Source organism: Salvelinus alpinus, chromosome 10 (assembly GCF_045679555.1).
Source record: "Salvelinus alpinus chromosome 10, SLU_Salpinus.1, whole genome shotgun sequence".
NCBI lineage: Eukaryota > Metazoa > Chordata > Actinopteri > Salmoniformes > Salmonidae > Salvelinus > Salvelinus alpinus.
The window spans coordinates 13,872,547-13,894,165 of NC_092095.1; the positions used below are offsets into that span (position 1 = coordinate 13,872,547).

The window sequence follows — 21,619 nt, forward strand, 5'->3', positions numbered from 1 at the left end:
ACAGGGGGTACCGGTACAGAGTCAATGTGTAGACTATATACAGGGGGTACCGGTACAGAGTCAATGTGGAGACTATATACAGGGGGTACCAGTACAGAGTCAATGTGGAGACTATATACAGGGGGTACCGGTACAGAGTCAATGTGGAGACTATATACAGGGGGTACCGGTACAGAGTCAATGTGGAGGCTATATACAGGGGGTACCGGTACAGAGTCAATGTGGAGGCTATATACAGGGGGTACCGGTACAGAGTCAATGTGGAGACTATATACAGGGGGTACCGGTACAGAGTCAATGTGGAGACTATATACAGGGGGTACCGGTACAGAGTCAATGTGGAGGCTATATACAGGGGGTACCGGTACAGAGTCAATGTGGAGGCTATATACAGGGGGTACCGGTACAGAGTCAATGTGGAGACTATATACAGGGGGTACCGGTACAGAGTCAATGTGGAGGCTATATACAGGGGGTACCGGTACAGAGTCAATGTGGAGGATATACACAGGGGGTACCGCCGGTACAGAGTCAATGTGGAGGCTATATACAGGGGGTACCGGTACAGAGTCAATGTGGAGGCTATATACAGCGGGTACCGGTACAGAGTCAATGTGTGGGGTCACAGGTTAGTCGGGGTAATTGAGGTAATATGTACATGTAGGGAGAGTTAAAGTGACTATGCATAGATAATAAACAGAGAGTAGCAGCAGCGTAAAAGAGGGGTCTGGGTAGCCCTTTTGATTAGCTGTTCAGGAGTCTTATGGCTTGGGGGTAGAAGCTGTTAAGAAGTCTTTTTTGACCTAGACTTGGCGCCCCTGGTACCGCTTGCTGTGCGGTAGCAGAGAGAACAGTCTGTGACTAGGCTGGCTGGAGTATTTGACAAATTTTAGGGCCTTCCCTGGAGTGAACTGTGGGGTTACTGCAGGATAAGACACGACAATTTTCAAAAAGGGTTCTCAAAAGGATTTCAGTTTTCAGTGTTGTGTGATATTCTACATTTCGATTCAGATTAAATTGACAGCCCTTAGGGATGTCATCAAGGATAGAATGCTGTTTGTAAAGATTTGAAATTCGACTTTCCTATAGCTAGCTCAAAGCTAACTAACCAAACATACAGCTATTCTGAAAGCCTGAATTGCAAGGGCAGCAATCACCCCCCAGGTCTATTGATGTAGACAGTGGAGAGTTATTAAGTCACCTGAGTCGAAGAGATTTCACTGGAAAGCTGTGACTTTGCATAGCGTGAATAATCATGAATAGTAATTCCGCTTAAATTAACACTCGTCTGTGGGGATTGACATAATCCATAGAGAGAGGGAGAGAGAGAGAGAGAGGGGGGGGGGGGGAGAGAGAGAGAGAGAGAGAGAGAGAGAGAGAGAGAGAGAGAGAGAGAGAGGTTATGTCTGACATCCGTCTGGTTTTTGAAACAAATGAATCTTTCCTGGTTTTCCACGGCGGCCGGTCGAGATGAGACTATCCGTCAAGCACGGGAAGGAATCGACTTATGTGTCAGTTTACGATAGAGAAATTGCACAGAGATGACAAAACCAGGGCAAACTTCAATTACCCCCCAGCCAGCACCTTACAGGCCGAGCTGTTTCAAACCAATTCTGAAATTGTCCGGAAAATATACATTTTTCATCAGATGAAGTCAAAAGATTTTGTTCCAAGCGATTGCTGAGAGACCTTCATTTTTTGGGGAGTTACTTGGACAAAGATAGAACAGCCCAATGAGATGTTATTCTTATCCTGACATGTCGTTGAGACATTACAGTTCTTGGACAAAGCAAAAAGTGCACAATGAGAGTTTGTACTTGTCCTGTTGCCAAGACGTTACTGTATTCTGGTTGTGTTAGAGTTTTTGTTTGGTCTCTTGTTTGATTCCTGGAGGCGTTTTATGTTACCATGTTTACACTTGTTTTAATAAGCATGAGGACTTCTCTCTCTCTCTCTCTCTCTGTGTGTGTGTGTGTGTGTGTGTGTGTGTGTGTGTGTGTGTGTGTGTGTGTGTGTGTGTGTGTGTGTGTGTGTGTGTGTGTGTGTGTGTGTGTGTGTGTGTGTGTGTGTGTGTGTGTGTGTGTGTGTGTGTGTGTGTGTGTGTGCGTGTGTCTAGTTCAGACGTGACAGCTAGCAGGTTTTGTTTCATCCAGATGCTAAAACAGCCCCCTCCTGAACTCACTCATCTCCTCCCCCCTCCCTCCATACTCTCCTCTCCTCCCTCCTCCCTCCATATGATCTCCTCCTCTCCTCCTGGCTCCCTCTCCTCTTTTGTGGTTGCGTTTGTAAAATCACTAGAGAAGCCAGGGGGAAAAAAGCCCTATTACAACCTATGTGTTGTGATAATTGCCTTGTGTTCTCTATAACCTGGTAGTTCATATGCCTTGCGACCGTGATATATAGGCCTAAAAGCTGAGACAATTAGGAGACACAGTGGCAGATTAAATCAAACCACACTTTTGTTTCCTCACAAAACCGGAGAGCAACCTCTGTCCGGTGAACACTGGTTTTAATAAGCATGAGGACTTCTCTCTCTCTGTGTGTGTGTGTGTTTGTATGTATGTGTGTGTGTGTGTGTGTGTGTGTGTGTGTGTGTGTGTGTGTGTGTGTGTGTGTGTGTGTGTGTGTGTGTGTGTGTGTGTGTGTGTGTGTGTGTGTGTGTGTGTGTGTGTGTGTGTGTGTGTGTGTGCGCACGTTCGTGCAAGTAGAGAAACCATGTTGACTCACCCTACTTGTAGAGAAACGCCAATGACATCCTCTTCTGTCATGTTGACTTAATGGTCTGTCACTCTGTCATACAGTACACGCTTTTAGTTTTTTGTCCTAGGCTACCTGGCTAAAATGATTGCTCGCTAGCCTAACTTCCTTCCATGGGCAACATTAGCTAGTTAACATTAGCCTTCTACATCCAGCTACATGTTAAATTTCTCTCAGTCCAGGGTCACAATGTATGAATTAATGGTTGGATCAGAATCACTGTTATAATCATTGGCCAGTAAAGAGAATTAAGTAAAACCACAAGTCCAAATCACTATCTCCATCCATGGCTAATTTAGGAAAGGGACAATTTTATTTAGCCAGCCACCGGAGGACAACAAAACAACGAGATGCAATAATTCAAGATGTTTCTGTCAATGACGTATGCTCTCAATGTGATTTGATAGGAGTGACACCAAATCCAAACTGGCTTCCTTTGACACTTGTTTTTTGGTGTGCCAGAACCATTCACAGTTGAGCTCACTCAGTTTAGCTCAACGCTGATTGGTTATTATTTAATAATTTTTTTATCAAGGGAGTCCAAATGCTCGCTGGCTTCCCTTGCGTTCAATTCTACAGGTGGCAACAATTTCATACTCTTTATATATTACCCTTTCTCTCCCCAATTGGTAGTTACAGTCTTGTCCCATTGCTGCAACTCCCTTGCGGACTCGGGAGAGGCGACGGTGGAGAGCCATGTGTCCTCCGAAACACAACCCTGCCAAGCTGCACTGCTTCTTGACACACTGCTCGCTTAACCCGGGAAGCCAGCCGCACCGATGTGTCGGAGGAAACACCGGCCGCCACAAGGAGTCACAAGAGTGCAACGGGACAAGGACATCCCAGCCAGCCAAAACCTCCCCTAACCCCGACAACGCTCATGGGTCTCCCGGTCACGGCCGGCTGCGACACAGCCTGGGATCGAAACCTGGATCTGTAGTGAAGCCTGAAGCCTTAGACCGCGTCGCCAGTCGGGAGGCTGTCGTACTTCTTTTGAAAAGACAGTATCAGATAGATGGAAAGGGAAAGGGGGGATACCTAGTCAGTTGTACAACTGAATGCATTCAACTGAAATGTGTCTTCATGGCTGTTTCGCTCGCTTGGAATCTTTCTCCGGTGACATACATTCAGCCATTTGAATCGAAGGACAATTCTGAAACACAGAGAGACTAAAAAAATATACATGTTAATATATTTTTTTTTTACTTCTTTTTTTCTTGGTTATTTTTTTAGGGAAGCCTGGTTTCCCTTGGCAACCGTGAATACACTCCACTGACAGGAACACACACACATGTGTACACATATTCACGTAGATATACACACCAATCTCTTGTCCTCCACAACACCTGTCTCCCTCTCTCTCCTGCTGTGTAGTGGATGGTAGCTGGTCGTGCTGGTCTGGCTGGTCTATGTGTTCAGTGACGTGTGGAGGGGGACACTATACGAGGACGCGCACCTGCAACAACCCCCCACCAGCCCATGGAGGAGATATATGTCTGGGACTACACACTGAAGAGGCTCTCTGTAACATACAATCATGTCCAGGTACACACACATACACACACACAGTCACACACACACAGTCACACACAGTCACACACACGCAGTCACACACACACACACAGTCACGTCACACACACAGTCACCCACACACAGTCACCCACACACAGTCACACACACACACACAGTCACACACACACACACACAAACACACACACACACACACACACACACACACACACACGTCACATGCAACCTGCTTTAGTTCCTGTCTGTCTACTAGCTCTCCTGACAACTCATCATTACAAGTTGTTTTGTCTGTTAGAAACACACTTTACTGCCATTCAATGTTCATAATGATTTGTCTCTTGGCATTTGTTACACAGTTGAATGTAAACGTGTGTACACAGCAGTCCAGCTATAATAATTTGGTTATTTTCTGTCTCCAGAGAGTTGGTCTAACTGGTCCCTATGGTGCCAGTGTGACAGTTCTGGCTCCCAGCTGCGTGTTCGACACTGTAATGTCCTGTTCCCTACTGGAAACCAATGTTCAGGAAATCACACTGAGACCAGGGCCTGCCCACCTGACTCCAACTTTATACCGGGTAATAGAACACACACGCAAGCATGCACGCACACACACACACACGCACGCACGCACGCACACACAGTAACGGTCCTATGTGTGGCTGGTGTAGGGAGTCAGGCGCGGGACAGCAGATATGAGTAATTAAAAAGTACTTTACTCAAAAAATACAAATATACAAGGCAACAATGATAGCCCACAAACACGGACCGAATTACAACAAACAATCACTCACGAACACAACATGGGGAACAGAGGGTTAAATAATAAACAAGTAATTGGTTGAGTGAAACCAGGTGTGATAAGACAAAGACAGAACAAATGGAAAATGAAAAGTGGATCGGCGGTGGCTAGAAGGCCGGTGACGTCGACCGCCGAACGCCGCCCGAACAAGGAGAGGGACCGACTTCGGCTGAAGTCGTGACACACACACACACACACACACACACACACACACACACACACACACACACACACACACACACACACACACACACACACACACACACACACACACACACACACACACACACACACACACACAGAGAGAGAGAGAGAAGTTTTTTTAAACTGCATTGTTGGTTACGGACTCGTAAGGAAGCATTTCACTGTACATGTTGTTTTTCGGCGCATGTGACTAATACAATTTGACTTGATTTGAGTTGACACATTTATGCATGAACGCACACACACACACACAGCCCAAGTAGTATTGATGTGTGTCCTGACAGGGATCTCCCTTATTGACAGGGTGTAATGTGAGACACACCAGAACATTGATGTCTACTACACCTCTGGATAATTAGACCTCTTACTCTCTCTCTGAGTTCTGAGAGGCTCAATCAAACACACACACACACACACACACACACACACACGTTGACGTCTTCCGCGTTGACGTCTTCCACATAGTATGAATGGACACTTTGGACTATCTAACACTTAGCGACCCATAGATAATAAAACATTTGAACTTCTTCAAAACTGTCTCAACCTTCCTTTTGTAATGTACTCCATGACTGTAGCCTATCTTAGTTGATAAGTGTACTCCAGTGGTATGACAGTAACCTATATTAGGGGATAAGTGTTCTCCAGTGGTATGACAGTAACCTATATTAGGGGATAAGTGTTCTCCAGTGGTATGACAGTAACCTATATTAGGGGATAAGTGTTCTCCAGTGGTATGACAGTAGCCTATCTTAGTTGATAAGTGTACTCCAGTGGTATGACAGTAACCTATATTAGGGGATAAGTGTTCTCCAGTGGTATGACAGTAACCTATATTAGGGGATAAGTGTGAATCACTTTATTTGTCTGAAACACCAGTGTGTGTCTAGCTCCTTATCACTAATCTGTTTTAATGGGAATGGGAATGGGAATAGGAATGGGAATAGGAATCGGAATAGGAATGGGAATAGGAATGGGAATGGGAATGGTAATGACCATGCCACTCCATCAAGGCTCATTAGAAGAGTTGTGTACTTAATTTCTATTAATGAGGCCTGATACACTACTTATCATTCGCTAGTTATCATGCGCTACTTATCATTCGCTACTTACCATAAGCCTCTTCAGGTACCTGGTAATGGGCGTCATCATCCTCTGGTTCAGTCTCAATATAATGCTCACACGCGTCCCTCGTATCTATCCCGTTTTCCAGGGTAACAAGTCTGTGCTTCTGTTCATTATGTCTTTTTATCTTCTTTTTTTAAAGAAGTCTCCATCGCTCGTTCAAGTCAGGAGGAGAGAAGATGCGGAGGTATGAGTGCGTATGTGTTCAATGTAGTGGGATAGTGGGATAATGTAGTGGGATAGTGGGATAATGTAGTGGGATAGTGGGATAATGTAGTGGGATAGTGGGATAATGTAGTGGGATAGTGGGATAATGTAGTGGGATAGTGGGATAATGTAGTGGGAGAGTGAGATAATGTAGTGGGAGAGTGAGATAATGTAGTGGGAAAGTGAGATAATGTAGTGGGATAGTGCGATAATGTAGTGGGATAGTGGGATAATGTAGTGGGATAGTGGGATATTGTAGTGGGATAGTGAGATAATGTAGTGGGATAGTGAGATAATGTTGTGGGATAGTGGGATACTGTAGTGGGATAGTGGGATAATGTAGTGGGATAGTGGGATAATGTAGTGGGATGGTGGGATAATGTAGTGGGATATTGGGATAATGTAGTGTGATAGTGGGATAATGTAGTGGGATAATGTAGTGGGATAGTGAGATAATGTGGTGGGATAGTGGGATAATGTAGTGTGATAGTGAGATAATGTAGTGTGATAATGTTGTGTGCTGGTGTGATAATGAAGTGGGATAATGGTGTGTGGTATTGTGATAATGGAATGTGCTAATGTAGTGTGATGGTGTGATAATAAAGTGTGATAATGTCATGTGATAATGTAATGTGATGGTGTAATAATGAAGTGTGACATTGTGATAATGCAGTGTGGTAGCGTGATAATGTGGTGTGATAGTGTGATCATGTAGTGTGGTAAAGTGGTGATGTAGTGTAATAATGTAGTGTGATAATGTAGTGTGCTATTGTGATAATGTAGTGTGATGGTGTGACCGTGTAGCATGATATTGTGATAATGTAGTGTGGTAGCGTGATAATGTGGTGTGATAGCATGATCATGTATTGTGATGTTGTGATAATGCCGTGTGGTATTATGATAATGCAGCACGATAATGTTGTGCTGTGGTGTGATAATGGTATGTGATGTGTGATAATGTAGTGCGGTTACGTGATAATGTAGTGTGATAGTGTGATAATGTTGTGTGATAATGTAGTGTGATAATGTGATAGCATAATATTTCATGTCGTGTGTAGTGTGATTTTTTGGGGGGGGATCAATAATGAGCTCATTCACAGTTTCTAATGCGACGCCAGTCTTTGTGCAGACTGCTCATTTTTACCCATAAAAACAGTGTTACACAAATGTTTTATCATTTAAAGCATTCTCTCTACTTCCCTTCTCCAGATTTCAACGTGTTCCATATGATCGCTGTAGGCCTGAGTAGTTCTATCCTGGGGTGTTTGGTCACCTTACTGGTGTACACCTACTGCCAGCGCTACCAGCAGCAGTCTCACGATGCTACAGTCATCCACCCCATCTCAGCATCACCACTCAACACCTCCATCACCAACCACATCAACAAACTGGACAAATACGACTCGGTGGATGCCATTAAGGTTTGTATACTGACACACTCTGTGTCAGTCTAGGATCACCTATATATAATTGTTTTATTTAACCTTTATTTAACTAGGCAAGTCAGTTAAGAACAAATTCTTCTTTTACAATGACAGCCTAGGAATAGTGGGTTAACGAGATAGTTTTACCTTGTCAGCTCGTGGATTTGATCCAGCAACCTTTTGGTTTCTGGCCCAACGCTTTAACCACTAGGCTACCTGCCATCTATACCCCTGAGCTGGTATTTTCTTAAAACTGCATTATTGGTTAAGGGCTTGTAAGTAAGCATTTCACTGTAAGGTCTACACCTGTTGTATTCGGCGCATGTTACAGATCAAATTTAATTTGATTTGACTTGGTCTATAGTATTGTAAACCCCTGGGCTGGTCTATAGTACTGTAAACCCCTGGGCTGGTCTATAGTACTGTAAACCCCTGAGATGGTCTATAGTACTGTAAACCCCTGGGCTGGTCTATAGTACTGTAAACCCCTGGGCTGGTCTATAGTACTGTAAACCCCTGGGCTAGTCTATAGTACTGTAAACCCCTGGGCTGGTCTATAGTACTGTAAAACCTTGGGCTGGTCTATAGTACTGTAAACCCCTGGGCTGGTCTATAGTACTGTAAACCCCTGGGCTGGTCTATAGTACTGTAAACCCCTGGGCTGGTCTATAGTACTGTAAACCCCTGGGCTGGTCTATAGTACTGTAAACCCCTGGGCTGGTCTATAGTATTGTAAACCCCTGGGCTGGTCTATAGTACTGTAAACCCCTGGGCTGGTCTATAGTACTGTAAACCCCTGGGATGGTCTATAGTACTGTAAACCCCTGGGCTGGTCTATAGTACTGTAAACCCCTGGGATGGTCTATAGTACTGTAAACCCCTGGGCTGGTCTATAGTACTGTAAACCCCTGGGCTGGTCTATAGTACTGTAAACCCCTGGGCTGGTCTATAGTACTGTAAACCCCTGGGCTAGTCTATAGTATTGTAAACCCCTGGGCTGGTCTATAGTACTGTAAACCCCTGGGCTGGTCTATAGTACTGTAAACCCCTGGGCTGGTCTATAGTACTGTAAACCCCTGGGCTGGTCTATAGTACTGTAAACCCCTGGGATGGTCTATAGTACTGTAAACCCCTGGGCTGGTCTATAGTACTGTAAACCCCTGGACTGGTCTATAGTACTGTAAAACCCTGGGCTGGTCTATAGTACTGTAAACCCCTGGGCTAGTCTATAGTACTGTAAACCCCTGGGCTGGTCTATAGTACTGTAAACCCCTGGGCTGGTCTATAGTACTGTAAACCCCTGGGCTGGTCTATAGTACTGTAAACTCTTGGGCTGGTCTATAGTACTGTAAACCCCTGGGCTGGTCTATAGTACTGTAAACCCCTGGGCTGGTCTATAGTATTGTAGCTCATCTTTACTTGTGTGTGGGTGGTCCTGCATCTACTCTGTGTGACTGCACTGTTCTGTGTCTATAGCCATTTAGATGTACACTGCTTTCTCATAAGTTACTAACAAAATGTACATAGTATCACAATGTACATAGCTTAGGTGACTAAATCGGGGTGAATAGGTTCAAGGTCTTCGTGTTTAATAACAGTAGGAACCTCCTGATTTAAATAAATAATACATCAATAATATTAGTTAGTTATATTTTCTCTGACCAGATTTCTGTTGACACAAGGCTTGGTTTGGAAAGTCAATAGGTTACGAAGTTGAGCCATTATTTTATACGAGTTAACGTATTGAGTTAGTCTAGAGAGTTAGCGTATTGAGTTAGTCTAGTGAGTTAGCGTATTGAGTTAGTCTAGTGAGTTAGCCTATTGAGTTAGTCTAGCGAGTTAGCGTATTGAGTTAGTCTAGCGAGTTAGCCTATTATGTTAGACTAGCGAGTTAGCGTATTGAGTTAGTCTAGCGAGTTAGCCTATTATGTTAGACTAGCGAGTTACCGTATTGAGTTAGTCTAGTGAGTTAGCCTATTGAGTTAGTCTAGCGAGTTAGCCTATTGAGTTAGTCTAGCGAGTTAGCCTATTATGTTAGTCTAGCGAGTTACCGTATTGAGTTAGTCTAGTGAGTTAGCCTATTGAGTTAGTCTAGTGAGTTAGCCTATTGAGTTAGTCTAGCGAGTTAGCCTATTGAGTTAGTCTAGCGAGTTAGCCTATTATGTTAGTCTAGCGAGTTACCGTATTGAGTTAGTCTAGCGAGTTAGCCTATTATGTTAGTCTAGCGAGTTACCGTATTGAGTTAGTCTAGCGAGTTAGCCTATTATGTTAGTCTAGCGAGTTACCGTATTGAGTTAGTCTAGCGAGTTAGCCTATTATGTTAGTCTAGCGAGTTACCGTATTGAGTTAGTCTAGCGAGTATGGACAGAGAGCTGACTTTCAGAAGAGTATCCATCTTCTATAAATGACTGAACAGACACACTGTCTAAAGTGAATGGATTCTCTGGCGCAGAACTAATGTCTTGGAATGCAGTTTTCATAGCAGAATAAAGATTTGAGAAGTGTCCATCTATCATGTAATTAGAGTCTGGTGTGTGAGTGGAATCCAGTTTGCAGCTATGGATAGAGAAAAATGAATATGGACAATGCTTATTTGGCTCAGTGAAAAACTCAAAAAGAGTCTTTATTCTGCCTCAGTCTTTACTCTTGTTTAATAGCTGGGTTGTACTTTTGAATATACATATAACATCTTCATCATTTAGGTGAGCTCTGAAAGATGAGTGCCATTGAGACAAAGGCAGTGAGTTTACCTGAAATATTGTCATTTTGAATGACGCCGTAGTGTGTCCTACCTTATAGAGGGCATAGGATGATCATGTGGTCCCCTGGGTACAGTAGAACTTAGTCATCCATTGTGAATCCAGTAAGGATGACTCTTGCCCGTTCCTCTCCTCCCGCAGCCCGATGTGTCTGTACTCTTGACCCTGGACGACCCCGGCATGTGCCAGCCTCTGTCTACTAACATGGGTGTGTCCATGCGTGGCTTGGAGATTTTCTACTAACTTTCTACTGACTTCTGACCTCTACAACATCCCGCCTCTTGACCCACCTCCTAGCCTATCAACAACCTCCTTCCACTTCCTCTTCCTCTCCACCGTGCCCCCACTTCCTGTGGTGCTTCCTGTGTGCGTCAGGTCGGGGTAGACTCAGTTTCTCTGTCATTGCTCAGGAATCCCATTCTTTCATACTCATCTCATAGGGCCAGGGGAAGGCAACTGCGGTCCTCGAGAGCCGTAATGTCTGCTGGTTTTCTCTTCTCTCTCTGGCACTTAGTCAGTAGCTTTGCTGCTTTTAGGATAGCTCAACTCTCGTCCATCGCGCTTCACTTTGTTCAGGCTTTTAATTGATCCATTCATGTTGATCAATTGGTTGATTGATCAGAGAGTGCGCTCACCTGGTCTCCCAGGTCTGGATCAGCTGGTCTCCCAGGTCTGGATCAGCTGGTCTCCCAGGTCTGGATCAGCTGGTCTCCCAGGTCTAGATCAGCTGGTCTCCCAGGTCTAGATCAGCTGGTCTCCCAGGTCTGGATCAGCTGGTCTCCCAGGTCTAGATCAGCTGGTCTCCCTGGTCTGGATCAGCTGGTCTCCCAGGTCTGGATCAGCTGGTCTCCCAGGTCTAGATCAGCTGGTCTCCCAGGTCTAGATCAGCTGGTCTCCCAGGTCTAGATCAGTTGGTCTCCCAGGTCTGGATCAGCTGGTCTCCCAGGTCTAGATCAGCTGGTCTCCCAGATTTAGATCAGCTGGTCTCCCAGGTCTAGATCAGCTGGTCTCCCAGGTCTAGATCAGCTGGTCTCCCAGGTATAGATCAGCTGGTCTCCCAGGTCTAGATCAGCTGGTCTCCCAAGTCTGGATCAGCTGGTCTCCCAGGTATAGATCAGCTGGTCTCCCAGGTCTAGATCAGCTGGTCTCCCAGGTCTAGATCAGCTGGTCTCCCAGGTCTAGATCAGCTGGTCTCCCCGGTCTAGATCAGCTGGTCTCCCTGGTCTAGATCAGCTGGTCTCCCAGGTCTAGATCAGCTGGTCTCCCAGGTCTAGATCAGCTGGTCTCCCAGGTCTAGATCAGCTGGTCTCCCAGGTCTAGATCAGTTGGTCTCCCAGGTCTGGATCAGCTGGTCTCCCAGGTCTAGATCAGCTGGTCTCCCAGATTTAGATCAGCTGGTCTCCCAGGTCTAGATCAGCTGGTCTCCCAGGTCTAGATCAGCTGGTCTCCCAGGTATAGATCAGCTGGTCTCCCAGGTCTAGATCAGCTGGTCTCCCAAGTCTGGATCAGCTGGTCTCCCAGGTATAGATCAGCTGGTCTCCCAGGTCTAGATCAGCTGGTCTCCCAGGTCTAGATCAGCTGGTCTCCCAGGTCTAGATCAGCTGGTCTCCCCGGTCTAGATCAGCTGGTCTCCCTGGTCTAGATCAGCTGGTCTCCCCGGTCTAGATCAGCTGGTCTCCCTGGTCTAGATCAGCTGGTCTCCCTGGTCTAGATCAGCTGGTCTCCCTAGGCTAGATCAGCTGGTCTCCCAGGTCTGGATCTGAAGGAAATAATGAAAACCAGCAGACATTGTGACTTCTAGGAACCGGTGTTGTCCACCCCTGCCATTGGATTACCCATAGACTTTTGAGAAGGCAGTGTATTATCCACTCATCTCTTTCCGTTCTGAAACGTCCGCCATGTTCTGACACCTTTCATTTGCATGTGTTGGTTTTTCAATTTTCTGTCTTCCCCTTTATTTCCCTGTCTGATTAGTTCTGTTTGGCTTTCTAATGTGATGGGTTACCATGGAGAAAGAGAACTTGCTGTAAACTCATTTCATTTTCTCCGTAGCTGTCTGCTTTCTCTCTCTATCTCTAATGCCACCCAACTGCTCAACAGCTTTTGTTGAAGTGCACTAAAAACACTATAAAGTCAGATTGGAAGAAGCCTGGTTAATTTCTGAGTTCAGCCATGGGGCCACTAAGAGATACTAGATATTACAGTTTTAGACTGATTTGGGCTTTTAAGAAATAAAGGTGAACATAAAATGGGTAGTTTATTCCATTTTAGACATGGAAATTGTCTTTTTAGACTCAACTAATAACACATTATTTGGACATTGAGTTATGTTTGTCGGTCACTCAATGCAAGTCATGAAAATGTAATGGGGATAGAATAATATTATATGTGCTCAGCGTTCACATCTCCCGTGAGTTCATATACGGATCCATCAATCAAGAACAAAACGCAGCATCATCAACTGCTGAATTATTCCGCCTCCAGGGACTTTCAGAGTAGACTTATCTAGGACCGAGATGATACCAGTATCGCAATACTCGTTACTAACATGGCATTTAAACAAAACACAAAGCGGATTTAACTTCTTTAGGAAAACAGCCCTAATGTTGGAAACAAACATAATTATATTTTCACCTCGAGTCACATGTATTTATTTTCCAAGCTATAGCACACAACATTTTACATACAGCAGGTTTTTAAAGGACCAAAGAGTTTGTATCGTCACAGCCTTACACCTCATTGACAAGTTTATGAGACAGAGGGACGCACATCAATTAAACAACCTGCTGAGGTTGCACTGACCTCAGAGTTCTGAACTCACAGAACCGTATGGTATCTTCACAGAACCACACGGCATCTTCACAGAACCACACGGCATCTTCACAGAACCACACGGCATCTTCACAGACCCATACGGCATCTTTACAGAACCACACGGCATCTTTACAGAACCATACGGTGTCTTCACAGAACCATAGAGAAGGGCAGAACAGAGATACCCTGTGGCGCTTCCTTATTTTCTGACTTGATTAATCACTCACAGGCTGATGTGGAGACATTAGAGATGAGATCAGTAGACTATGGTTTCTCACCATAACACACTGTACTTCCTCAGTGGTTATCATTGTTGCCAGCCTGTTGGGATTGTCAATGTTCTAGCCTTGTTCTTTGAGATGGTATGCTTCATTCATGTAGTGACCTCCCATTGATTGTTATGTTGTTGCTCCAAGGAGTATTTTCCTGTTGGATACATTCCCTTAATCTTCAGCTTTCATTAGCCATTTAGACTGAATCATCATATTAAACTGGGTGGTTCGAGCCCAAAATGCTGATTGGCTGACAGCCGTGGTATATCAGACCGTATACCACGGATATGACAAAACATGTATTTTTACTGTTCTAATTACGTTGGTAACCAGTTTATAATAGCAATAATGCACCTCTGGGGTTTGTGGTATATGGCCGCGTTGCGTCGTGCTTAAGAACAGCCCTTAGCCGTGGTATATTGGCCATATACCACACCCCCTTGGGCCTTATTGCTTAATTATACCATGGTGTTTCAATACAGTTGACACTGACTCTCTCTCCTCTCTCTGTGTCTCATCCTCTTCCACTTCCTCATCCTCTTCCTTTTTCCCTCTTCATCATCATCTTCATCACCCTCTTCCTCTCCCTCATCCTCTTCCTCTACCTCATCCTCTTTCTCTTTCTCTTCCTCTTCCTATTCTTCATTCTCTCTCTGTCCTTCACAGGCTTTCAATAAGAACAACCTGATTCTGGAGGAAAGAAATAAGTACTTCAACCCCCAGCTAGCCGGGAAGACTTACACCAATTCATACTTCACTGACCTCAACACTTACGATGACTATTAACCCTTTGTTGGGCTACAGCACCGGGGATACACACCCTTGTGCAGACAACAAACCCACACCACTCGTTATGACAATGTCCTATATTTTTCCACTTCGTAATGAAATCTATGACATTTTATGTGGGACCCTTCCTCTCTGGGACCCATTGGCAGCTGCCATCCAATCAAATTACACCCACACAGCGATGTCATCGAAGGGACAGGCCCACTTCCCCTCATGTGCTCGGCTGGGGTTCACCCGGGAAGGTTCTAGTATGGAAATAAAAAATCAACAACAACAACAAGATCTTGACTTGATTCCCACGAACATGGAAACAACTGGAATTTCGATTTTCATTGGAGGAAGGGAGAGAAGAAAAAGGAAACTGGAAGAGCTTTCTGAATGGGAAGGACCCTGCTGTGATTTCCTGTCTCTGGTTCCAGAACTGTGTCGGGTTCCAGGGAAGAAAACAACCCAACTGCTTTGCATGATTTTAATCTGTCACTCTGTTCAGTTTTGCATGGTTGGTAGCGGTTCAGGGCTTGAGGCCTTGCAGGCAGGCAGGCAGGCAGGCAGGCGGGCCAATCACTGTCCGCTGTGCTAGTGCCCTACAGAGGACCCCAAAGGGGTGGCGTTAGTTATGCCTGATGAATTTGATCCAACTAAAATGCTCAACGGTAGATAGTCAAGTGCTTAGCGTACCCAGAGTAGCTGTCACTCAGTAGCTACCCCAAGTAGTTATGGATTTAAACCAATTACAACTCTGCATTATTGTAGACTTTTGTTAAACAGATCTTGTTCTATACCGTCTACCGTTGAGTAACTAAAATACTAGTCCTTTTGTTTAAAGAGGGGGCTGGTTATTCAAATAAAGACAGCTATCTATCAGGATGTAGATATTTTAGAGATGTGTCCAGGTTTCTTTCTCTTACGGGGCTGGCGTTGGTGTAGCAGTTAGCGGTGGTTGAGATATCAGTGTATAATCTTTCTTGCTTTTTGTTGATGTTATTGTACAGTAAGCTCATTTGGAAGCATATTTCTCTGTGTCTTTATAGGTCCATTTACTCAATGTCAGTGTTAAAATCAATACTTTTCTTTGTTACGGCAAAGAAATGAAATTTGAGAAGAAGAAATTGCCCGGGAATATATAAGTAGATCATGTTCAAACTGTCATCATACTTGTTCATATTTTTTTACATTTGTAGTACTTTTCAAGGTGAAACATCTCTCTTTCGTTTAAAGATGTACATCCATATTCAGTACGTCGATTTTTTCAATGTTTTCAATTGTAACAATTTTTTTTTTTAAACGTTTGCTTGTTTTATTGTGGATAAATAAAATAAAAATGCTTCGTATACCTCAGGGTTGTCAATATCTACACCAACTAACCAAACCACACTCTAACATCGAAGAACAGTACTTACTGTTGGCAGAGCTATGTGAATCAATCAAGACCACGGTAATACTCTTTTAGCCTTTGCAAGATTCATTAACAGGTCCATAGTGATGAATGGCATCAGCAGCGATGGAAGGATATGTGAAGGATGCAGAGAGCGGGTGGTTAGGTCTAATTGGTCTACAGTATATGACGTGGCGAAGCACAGCAGTGTTATCCTCCATCAACCTTAAACCTGACGGGCCATCTGTGTGCAAAGGGTAATGCAATGTGTATGTGTGTTATTAATCATCTCCATCAGTGGGCCCCTTATGGTGAGAGTGCTGATCCAGCCAGAATCGATTCTGACCCGGGAGAATCAATCTCAGTTTACCTTGACTCCACTTTACCTCAGAGAAAGATGGAGCTGGGCATCTCGGGGCCCTACACAACTCCAGCTGCACTTTTTGGGTGTCTGGAGGATGGCTCCGAGGTTGTATGGGGGCAGTGTGTGAGGGTGTGTTTGAGTTGTACAGTCGTCATGGTTTCTCTTGATGCTACAGCTACACACACTTCAATACACTTGCGGGATGCAGAGAGAATATTGTAATGAGCTATGGCTATTCACATTGGTAAAATAACACTGATAGAGCTTTCCTCAGTGATTCCATTTCTCACAATAGCCTGCCTACTCTGTTGGCTCTTGGACAGTTTGATCTATGTGGCACATAGTTAGTCAGACACATGTGGCATTCCCCAGGTCAGCCTCTGTCAGCACTGTGGACCCACACTGACATTAGCACTGTGGACCCACACTGACATTAGCCCTGTGGACCCACACTGACATTAGCCCTGTGGACCCACACTAGCCCTGTGGACCCACATTGACATTCACCCTGTGGACCCACATTGACATTAACCCTGTGGACCCACACTGACATTAGTCTCAGTCTCACAAGTTCACAGGTCAGGACTTGGCCTCATAGTGTGCCATATTATACGTAGGACCAGACAAAGAAGTTAACGAATAAACACCATCCCCTCTATCTGTCTCTATCTCCTCTTTCCAAATACTAAATGTGTAACCTTTATTTAACTAGGCAAGTCAGTTAAGAACAAATTATTATTTACAATGACGGACTACCGGGGAACTACCAGGAACCTTGTTCACGGGCAGAACAACAGATTTTGTACATTGTCAACTCAGGGATGCGATCCAGTGACCTTTCAGTTACTGGCCCAACGTTCTAACCACTAGGCTAACTGCTGCCCCAAATACACTAGAGGGTATTCTGTTAGATGGGATTACACACCTCTTCCGGTATACCTTATGTGCGTGTTTGCACGAGGCCTGTGAGTTACAAACAGAGAGAGTGAGTTACATTGTTCCTGTCGTAGACTGACAGAGCGTGGATGTTCCATTTAGCCCTACTCCTCCCTAAGGAGTTCTCCTCTCTCATTCACATTTACATCAGAACAATCCGGAACCTCCTCAGAAGACACAGGCCCATTCATTCTAACAGGACTTTTCTATAATAAATGTTCCACTTCAAAGTTACGATCCTCTCTGAGTAGCAACAAAAGGGTTGGTTCTAATGTTGCGATAGTTGACCTGAGTGATTGTCTGGTTGGAAAACTTGATGTGAGCAGATGTCAGGCAGAAAGGCCCCGGGTATGGGCACTCATAAAGTGTAGGAGCCTTCTGAGGCTGTATTATAGTGGAAAATAAACTCAGATTTTGATCCCTGTCAGATGGATTCTCAGGGCAGGGTTAGAGTTCCAGTAACCATTTGGGTGATGCCCACAGCAGTCAACCTGGAGAGAAAACAGGCCAATCTCACTCTAGACTACACACACACACACACACACCAGACTGACAGCATCCCATCCCAGCATCCAGACCACGTCAGCCACATGTCCACCAGAATCTACAAGAGCCCTTCCAGACATCTCTCTCTCTCGCTCTCTCTCTCTCTCTCTCTCTCTCTCTCTCTCTCTCTCTCTCTCTCTCTCTCTCTCTCTCTCTCTCTCTCTCTCTCTCTCTCTCTCTCTCTCTCTCTCTCTCTCTCTCTCTCTCTCTCTCTCTCTCTCTCTCTCTCTCTCTCTCTCTCTGACATTAGCAAGACAGCATGCAGATAGCCTGAGAATCATAGGAGACAGAATTAGAGTCGGATTAGAGGGATGTGCTTTTGCATCTAAAACAGACACAGTGGGCATGGCAACATTAGACTGTGCTTCTCCCCACTGAGGAGAGCTATGAATATTTAAACATGAAGTGGGCACATTGCTTCTATAAATCCTCAATTACACAGCTTATGTATAGCTGCTACCAACGTGACAAAGTGACAACGTTAGACCCTACTGATTAACCTAGTAATTCATCTGAGCGTAAGAGGGTGAGGGGTTTGACAAAACACTTGATTATAGGACACTCTCAAGCTACGATGGTGCTGAATACTGATGAAGGCCAGGTAATGTCATGAAATAGACCTACTGTACTGACTCTGTTTTGTGTGTATACTGGTTTCCGTTATCCCATAGACCAACTGTATAAACGGGCCTCCGGACAATATCTCCTGGGTTCAGTCAAGCTACAGCTGATTGGGTCACAGAGGGTGAAAGGTAGAGGGAAGGGGGTGATGAGAGAAAGAAAAGGGGGTGATGAGAGAAAGAGAAGGGGGTGATGAGAGAGGGAGAGAAGGGGGTGATGAGAGAGAGAGAAGGGGGTGATGAGAGAGAGGGAGAGAAGGGGTGATGAGAGAGGGGTAGAGAAGGGGTGATGAGAGAGAGGGAGAGAAGGGGTGATAAGAGGGAGAGAAGGGTGTGATGTGAGAGAAGGGGTGATGAGAGAGAGGGGGAGAAGGGGTGATGGGAGAGAAGGGGTGATGAGGGAGAGAAGGGGGTGATGAGAGAGAGTGGGAGAGAAGGGGTGATACGAGAGAGAGGGAGAGAAGGGGTGATGAAAGAGGGAGAGGGGTGATGAGAGGGATAGAAGGGGTGGAGAGAGAGAGAGAGAGAGAGAGAGAGAGAGAGAGAGAGAGAGAGAGAGAAGGGGTGATGAGAAGGGGGTGATGAGAGGGAGAGAAGGGGGTGATGAGAGAGAGGGAAAGAATGGGTGATAGGAGAGAAGAGGTGATGAGAGAGAGAGAAGGGAGTGGTGAGAGAATGTGTCAACCCATTCACCCCACTGACAGCTGTACCAATGTCCCTTACCAAGATGACGGATATGACTGTGGTCTAGTTTCCTGTGACCATTGAAAGCCCTCTATCCCCAGTGATCACTCCCACTTCCTCTCTGTCCTACAGTATAGGGAGAAGCAGGCATGGTCTGGTCTGACAGCAGAGCTAAGGGAGATCTGGGAGGGCAGATAAACAGGGCCCTGGCTGGGTCTTAATGGGTTCTCTCTGCCAACTAGGGAAATAGATATCACCATTGACGTTCTACGGCAGCTGGAGTGTTGATCAGCACCATAGACGTCCGTGCCAATTGGAGGAGAGAGAGATATCATAGACGTCCGTGCCAACCAAAGGATGGGATTGAAAGATACTACCACAGAAGTCTATGCCAGTTGGAGGATAGGATAGATGCCACTATAGACGTCGGCCAAGACATCCAGTCCTCCAGGTGCCTCGACAGTCCCAGAGTGCAGCTGCAGAAAGGCACGGGATGCAGAGAAGATGCCAGTTCCCCTGTAACACCCTCCAGTCAAAATCTATTGACACCTTCAGGTACAACACCTCCCCTTAGAAAACCCAGCTCATTCAGCTCATTGAAAGCTGGTACTGATGTCCCCTGCCAAGATGGCGGATGCAACTGGGGTCCAAGTTCCTTTGACCTTCAATGGGAGCCCTCTAAGTAACTCCCTATTTTCTCTCTATTCTATCCTCTCTCCTCCCTTGTTCACCTTTACAGGAAGACCTCTGGACAATAAGGTAGAGTACAATCTCTCTCTCCCTCACTGTCCTTCCCTCCCTCTCCCTCTACCCTCTCTGCCAGATTTTCCACAAATAGGTTCTGATTCGGTTCATCAAAGCCAGCTGCACTGGGCTTATTCCCCTCATTGATATTCCCCTTATTCAGCCTCTCAGTGTCTGAGCAGGGACACATGGATCACAACAGATGTGTTCTATATCCGTGGCATAACGACAGCACATTTCTGAGTATGAATAAGCCTTTTGAGGAGGGTTTACAGGGACATTGATGTGCATCCAACTATCTGCTCAGTGGACATGGAGAAGATAAGATTCACACTCTCTTTCTTGATTGACATGATCAGCTGTGGATACTTCCTTCGGCTGATGAATGACATAATGTTGGTTTATGACCAGGCATTGGGAATGCAACGGTACACAGTATGTTATGGAACTGTTCGGTACGCCCACGTACGGTTCAATACGCACACGTGAACCTCGGGAATTATGGTATACCTGGCATTTTCCTGTCATTTCCAAAATGTGCTTTTTTTCTCGCTGCAGACTAAACGCACGTTGTACATTCAGATCCACAGAACCAGACGCGCAGCTTGTGGCCGTTAGGGAGCTCCTGACAAACTTTACTTCACAGCAATGTCTCAAAATGTGGCAACCGCAGTGACCGCAATCCCTTTCCCTTAAACAACCAATGGACGATTTGCAATGACATCTCAGTAGAAAACCTCCCTAAATGGGCCCCATGAAGAGAGGGGAAACTAAAAAGAAATATTCCCCCAGCTCCAACGTGACAATTGCGAGCGGTAGCGAGACGGAGAGAATCAAATTTGTAGAAGCACCATCGTCTTTTAAACCCGCTGTGTGGGAACATTCTGGATTCAGTATATGATGATGAGGGTAAGAAGACCGTAAACAAACAAAGTACAGTCTGCAGGCGTTGCTTTGCCACGGTCGGCTACTCGAGTTGAAACACTTCTAAAGTGAAATGTCATTTACGTCGCCATCACTTGGCCATATCCCTTGCAGGTGGAGCTGGAGCAAGGAGAGTCCACTAGTTAGCGAAAAAACAACAATCTCTCGCTGCTGCTTTCCAACAACAATTTGCGACAATTTCAGAATAACACATAAAGAAATAACGAAAGCAGTGGGAGTATTCATAGCCAAAGATTTGCAGCCCTATTCGGTGGTTACTGACTTAGGATTTCGTCACCTGATGAAAACATTTTTACCGCGTTACAATGTACCCCATTTCAGCAAATCAAATCAAAGTTTATTTGTCACGTACGCCGAATACAACAGGTGTAGACCTTACAGTGAAATGCTTACTTACAGGCTCTAACCAATAGTGCAAAAAAGGTATTAGGTGAACAATAGGTAAATAAAGAATTAAAACAACAGTAAAAAGACAGGCTATATACAGTAGCGAGGCTATAAAAGTAGCGAGGCTACATACAGACACCGGTTAGTCAGGCTGATTGAGGTAGTATGTACATGTAGATATGGTTAAAGTCACTATGCATATTTGATAAACAGAGAGTAGCAGTAGCGTAAAAGAGGGGTTGGCGGGTGGTGGGTGGCGGGACACAATGCAGATAGCCCGGTTAGCCAATGTGCGGGAGCACTGGTTGGTCGGCCCAATTGAGGTAGTATGTACATGA

The 21,619-nt window shown here is 45.1% G+C and overlaps 1 protein-coding gene across 4 annotated transcripts in view; it reads left to right on the forward strand.

Annotated features, from left to right (window-relative positions):
• LOC139531520 (semaphorin-5A-like) overlaps positions 1-16,013 on the forward strand; it is a 360,002-nt gene extending 343,989 nt beyond the window's left edge. Inside the window, exons 18-23 of one of the 4 annotated variants that reach the window (XR_011666374.1) lie at positions 4,132-4,302; positions 4,707-4,862; positions 6,558-6,602; positions 7,832-8,043; positions 10,947-11,180; positions 14,558-14,666. Coding sequence is in view for 2 of the 4 variants with exons in the window: in XM_071328024.1 (XP_071184125.1) it covers positions 4,132-4,302; positions 4,707-4,862; positions 6,558-6,602; positions 7,832-8,043; positions 14,558-14,677 (704 nt within the window). In the remaining 2 variants the exon portion in view is untranslated. Of the gene's footprint in view, positions 1-4,131; positions 4,303-4,706; positions 4,863-6,557; positions 6,603-7,831; positions 8,044-10,946; positions 11,181-14,557 lie in introns of all 4 variants that reach the window. The other 3 variants (XR_011666375.1, XM_071328026.1, XM_071328024.1) reach the window with 3 other exon arrangements.
• Positions 16,014-21,619: the final 5,606 nt, after the last annotated feature.